The sequence below is a fragment of the Egretta garzetta genome, unplaced genomic scaffold (assembly GCF_000687185.1).
Source record: "Egretta garzetta isolate BGI_Z169 unplaced genomic scaffold, ASM68718v1 scaffold418, whole genome shotgun sequence".
NCBI lineage: Eukaryota > Metazoa > Chordata > Aves > Pelecaniformes > Ardeidae > Egretta > Egretta garzetta.
The window spans coordinates 129,749-135,582 of record NW_009260492.1 but is presented as its reverse complement, the minus strand read 5'-3'; the positions used below and the strand labels follow the sequence as shown (position 1 = coordinate 135,582).

Here is a 5,834-nt window from a genome sequence, read left to right as displayed (position 1 = left end):
AGAGCTCCCGCCGCATCTCCGGAGTTGTCACAGCAGCCTCGAACAACGCGCACCGGGCCCTGAGGGGGGGCGGCTGCTCCGAAAGCCGCTCCCGAGCAAGTGAACGGGCTGAAAGGTGCCTGGAGGCAAAAGCCCGGCTGGAGGCGAGGCCTGGAGGTGCCTTCTTCCTACAGGGGATAAAAAAAAAAAACCCAAAAACAAACTCACAATTAAGCAAAAATGTTAAAGGATTGAAAGCTGTTATCCCCTTCTGAAATCTAATCGAGGGTACTGAGCCTAAAGTAGGACATGAGGGTGTTAGGAGAGCTGGTTAGTACTCACCCAAAAGATTAAACAATCCTGACAGATGCTGGGAAGAAAATACCTGAATTGGGGTAGACTGGTGTAGATGGAAGCTTAGGACATCAGTCTGCCTTGTATGAAGGAAGCCATGATTAGACTTCGTCTATGGACTAGGAAATTTTTTTAGAAAGCCGTTTTTATACTTGGCTGCTGTTTAAAGGTGGGTTTTTTTTTTCCCAAGAAGAGGAAGTGCACACAAACATTGCTCTAAAATACATTCTCAATTGCAAAGTGTGGGCAGCCTTCATTATGTAGCGCCTTTCATCAGGCGAAAGGTGAGATTGTATAAAGGATTGGCACTGTGTGCTTCTGAACGGGGTGCTCAAAAGCTTATTTTTAAGGGTAATTTGGAATGCGTAGCTCTACAGTCATTTTGAGATAAACTAAATAATGCTGGTACTGAAGAAAAGTGGCTGTCTTTCAAAGAGCCTAAAATAACGGATCGAACACTCATTTAACTGAGGGAGCACAAATTTTAATGTTATTAAAAAAAAAACTTTGCAGCTGCTCTGCTTACTAATGCCTTCCAGCATATAATATTTGACCTATATGGCCATTCAGTGCCTTCCTAATATGGATTATTCATCGCAAGCTTCACGCTCATTAAAAAAAAATTCAACTCGTACGAACTGTGCAAAATGGTGGATTATTTTGTACATGTTTATTCTGATTTGCAAATGGCTGCTGGCACTCACAGACAGGACGATTGTGAAAATTTCCCTAAGGGCCTCGATTGCTGCATCTGCTGAGATGACGCAACTCAAGAGCGAGCCTGCAGGGTGAAGGATGGTGCAGAGGGAGGGGCCAGTCAGCACAGCCTTTGCTCTTAGTACAGTAGAAGGTTTATTCGCTTAAGCGGGCTTATATGGAGGGGCTGAAACTTAGCATGCATACAAGAAATATGTTTCGTATCTTAAGAGGGTAACGCTCTTAAGGTTAAGTACTGAACTTAGCCCAGCAGTTTAAAATTGCTCTGAAGATTTCAGCAGAAAGGCTTCTAGGTTTTCAAATACTCAGGTGAGGTCTCGGAATTAAAACTGGTGAGCTTGCTTCCCAGCTCTGCATTGATGAAAGCATTTGAGGTAGCAACATCAGTCAGACTTTTGCGTGTAATTTTGTGGCCTTAAAGCACAGGTGCTGCTGCAAAGGTCTAAGGTAATTGGGGCCCTGTATCATTGGAATGGCAGGGTTAGGTTAAAGGTTGGACTCTATCTCAATCCAACCAAAGTGATTCTATGATTCTATGGGGAAAAAAACCTGATCCCTAGCTTGCTGGGCCAGAATACTCATGATAACTTGGGAGAACAAGGTGGGGGGGAATGGGGTCTTGTGTATGGGATAGCAGAATGGTTCTTCTCTTGAGGTCAGGTCAAGCATCCTGCTGCCATGGTGTAGAAATACACCTTGCTCACTTCAAGCTTGAGAGTATTTTCCATCTCCAGCTTAGTCTTTCCCTCAAAATACTGCAGCAGGAGCTCTCTGACCCTGCTGGGTCTGGGTGCGAGGCAGTGTTCCTGTCCTTTGTCTTGCCACATCCCTAGGTTGCAGTGGGAGGAGTTCCCTTGGCCTAGGTTTTTTTTTTTCCAAATCTCTCTATCTGATCACTGTTTAAAACCTAGAATTCACAGGGCTTTGTCTAACACCACCCATTTGCCTCTCTAACTGTGATCCCTTTCTAGTTCCAGGGTTCCCTTCAATTGCTGTAGTAACCTGGGTCCGGGGCCTCGGTGGTGCTCCTGATGTCCCTCACCCACCCCTGAAGATCCCAGGTGGGCGAGGGAATAGTCAGAGGGATCACAATCTTTCAGCTAATTTATTTTATTCGGTGAGTATGAATAACAATGAGCAGCTTGCTGGGATGCGCTTGAATGCGTTTCTCGCCTCAAGCCTATTAAATGGGCGTTATCCCTTCTCCGAAATGAATTGGAAATAACTTTGTACGTGTTACTGCTGCAGGATAATCGGCTGAATGTAACAGAAGAACTAACATCTAATAACAGGACAAGAATTCTGAATGTCCAGTCAAGGCTTACAGATGCCAAACACATTAGTTGGAGAGCAGTGCTGAACAACAACAACCTCTATATAGAAATTCCCAGTGGTGCTCTGCCTGAAGGGAGCAAAGACAGGTAGGTAGAATAAAATGCAGCTGTGGTTTCACTTGCCTCTGTCTTGAAGGCCTAGTGGTAGGGTGGGATAATGTTGCTCTTTGCTTCCATTGTTCTGAAGGTTGAAGTCTAATTACGTTGCTTGATGCTCTCTTGTGAGAGGCTGCAATTAAGCAATCCTGGTTTGAGGGCTGCTTCTACCCGTTTCTGTCAGGTGGAACCACCCAGAAGGGCTGTGATTTCAAGCTGCGTTCCCACGTACTGGGTGGCCACTTTAATCCACTGAAAACACCAGCCTGGTTCCGAGGCTGTCCCTGCAGTTCTCCCTTCAGCTGCAACAGAAAAACATGGGTTTTGTGGTACTGAAAACCTTGATTTCTGCCTCAAGTTAAACCTAGGGCTCAGGGATTTCCTGTTGGTGTGAGTCTCCAGCCCTAGCTGCTTCCTGGTGCCTACGAGTTCACGTGCGGATGGGCTCACAGGGCCTCGTGAACAGTTTCTGAAGGCAACGCTTGCTGATGTGCACTGAAACACCTTGTATTTGTCTTGCAGTTTCGCAGTTCTTCTAGAGTTTGCTGAAGAACAGCTTCGAGTTGATCATGTGTTCATTTGTTTCCACAAGAACCGAGATGATAGAGGTAGGTGCTAACTCAGCCCCGACTCTGGAGATGTGACGCTGGGTTTGGGGTACTGTTGTACAGTATCACATGGGTGAAACCTGTTTTCTGCTGGTTTTTCTTTCTAGCTGCATTGCTCCGTACTTTCAGCTTTTTGGGCTTTGAGATTGTGAGACCAGGGCATCCCCTTGTCCCCAAGAGACCAGATGCTTGCTTCATGGCCTACACGTTTGAGAGAGACTCCTCAGAAGAAGAATAGATCGCAATGTTTGCCTCTTAGAGCTTTCTTGTTGTCTATAAAGATGATTCTGTAGAAATTTTGTCAACATCTATTACAGTATAATATAACTCTGTACGAAACGTTGTGACCAACTGCTCTGGTGGTGAGATGTTGAAAATTTCAGACTCCACATCTTTTTCTGGATTTGTGCGCATGTTGTGGTTGTGCAAATAAATGCTCCCTCCAAATTAGCAGTATATTTCTTGAAGTTTAATATTGTGTTTGTGATACTGAAGTATTTGCTTTAATTCTAAATAAAAATTTATATTTTACTTTTTATTGCTGGTTTAAGCTGTTTAAGACTTGCACTCTGAAGAGGTGGCTCTGGAACTGCCCCAACCATTAAAGCTGCAGGTATGGAAAGGCCTTGGTCATTCTTTGCTTGACTGGAACTCATGGCTATGATCTACCAGGACTTGAAATAATCTGGCAATCGGTAAAAACCTGTGTTGAGTGAAATAACGAGCAGGTTGTCTGTTCCCACTGGTAATTAGGATCTCTGTGTCCCTGCGCTATCGATGTTTCATGGGATACTTCAGGGTGTGTGTTGGGAAGTCACCAGTGAAATGCTGACAAGCGCCACTCATGGGTGCCTTGAGCTTCAAGGGGCTCTGGGTATCAAAACCACAACTTCGATAACTGGGAATCTCAATGTTACTGGTAATGGTGGAGTCTCACACTGGTGTGCATAATGCACACAGCGTGGCTGGACGAGTTCTTTGGCTGGGATCTGGGAAGGCTGCTGGTACCTTGATGCCTGAATGCTGCAGTGGAGCCCGGGTGGCCTCCAGAACAGGAGCTATAGCTCCTGGGGAGGCAGATTGGGGCTGAAGGGTGAGGAGAAGTGGCTGTTGTCAAGCAGCGCCTGGTGTTGGGGTCTACAGGCAACTCTTGGTGTTCAGGATGCTGAACAGAAGGAAATGGCTGCTTGCATGGTGCTGGAATTAACAACACTTGTGCTGAACCTAGAAGTCTCCAAAGGGCTGTGCTTTAAAGTGTTGTATTTCAATTTTTTTTTTTTTCCCCCAGTGCTTAATACTTGCAGCTTTGGAAGCTTTGGCACCATCTGAGCTGATGAATCTTTCCTCTATAAAACCTGGGAGCGGTGAATCCCTGGGCTGCGTTGTTTTGCCAGGTGGTTACGCTGTGAGTCAGTAAATAGAAGCACGTGATGTGCGTGCGTGCATGCTCTGCCGGGGCCCCACGTCCCTGCTGAGCTCAGCTTTAGGAACCCAGGACCTCGTGAAATGTGTGGAGGTGAGGGGGTCACCCCGCAGCACCTCCCTAGGCAGATGTTCTGGGCTAAGGAGTACTGGAATCCCATGGAATATGCCAAAATGTAATCCCTGAAATTCCCTTGGGGATGCAGCGGGGAGCAGATCCCGAAGTGTGGAGTCCAGAGCGTGTTGTTAAATCAGCAATGCAGTGGTAGGTGGATGTTCCTGAGGTCTGTTTAGTTGGCTTCAGGTATTGATATTGGCCTCTTGCTGACACCACCCCCGGCTTGGGCCGTGCTCTGCTCCTTGGGTCCTTGGCCAGGACCAAGGCTCCTGGCGGTCCTGCAGCCTGGGCAATGCGAGCGGTCTCCTTCCCACACATCTCTTGCCAATTTTTTTTTTTTTGTGGCCCTACAATTGTGCTCTTCTGGTGGGTTTTTCTGGAAAGCTGTGGACGTGCTGTTCTTGGCCAGTGAAGAGGAGGAGGACACGACCAGGGAGGGGGTCAGCAGGCCAGCAAAGGTCTGATGTTCATAAACCGCTTCTGTAGAGAAATTCTTTTCCTCTGTGATACTGTGCCACCGTCTGCTTTCCACAGGGACGTGCATGTGGAGGTGTGCGTGGTCCTGCCTTGAAGGCCATGGTATCCTGTAGGCCTTCTGTTGACTTTGGGTGCTCCAGGCTGCTCCTGGCAGAAGGGGAAGGGGTCGCCCAAGGTGGAAACCAGAAACAGGGGTGTGGGAGGTGTTTGGAGGTGCCGACCTGAGGCTGGGGTGGGCCTGCAGAAGCAGGTTTTGTCTTTGTTTTTCCAGGCTCAGGTGCCCAAGGTGGCTTTGGGTGAGCTGCTGCTGTGCCATGGGCTTTACTGCCATCTTGTAGCCACGCAAGATACTACAGGAGAGGCGTTGGGGACTGCAGGGCTGGGGCTCACCCAGCACAACCCCTCCTGCCTATTTTTGCCCTGAAAGCCCATACTGAAATTTTAACAACTTTTCTGTGGACCAGCCCTGCTTGGGTGGTGACTGAGTCAGGGTTTGTGTGGCCGGGGAGCTTGTCCCGTCCCCACTTGCTCATCCAGCCTCGGCAGGGAGGCCATGCTGCCAGGTTTGGGTGCTGCTCCAGAAGGGAATGGTCCCTCCCCAGCCCTCAGAGCCTTGTACAGAGGGGCTGTGGTCTTGGCTGGGTTTTTGGCCCCGCTGCAGCCCAGATGATCATAGAATCGTTTAGGTTGGAAAAGCCCTTTAGGATCACCAAACCCAACCGCTCCCCT

General features: G+C 48.0%; 1 protein-coding gene across 1 annotated transcript in view; it reads left to right on the top strand.

Moving 5' to 3' along the window:
• OAZ1 (ornithine decarboxylase antizyme 1) overlaps positions 1-3,561 on the top strand; it is a 4,112-nt gene extending 551 nt beyond the window's left edge. Inside the window, 5 exon segments of the mRNA XM_009644223.2 lie at positions 2,022-2,079; positions 2,081-2,167; positions 2,299-2,471; positions 3,003-3,088; positions 3,196-3,561. Coding sequence (XP_009642518.1) covers positions 2,022-2,079; positions 2,081-2,167; positions 2,299-2,471; positions 3,003-3,088; positions 3,196-3,326 — 535 coding nt within the window. The 3' untranslated portion in view covers positions 3,327-3,561.
• The last annotated feature ends 2,273 nt before the right edge of the window (positions 3,562-5,834 follow it).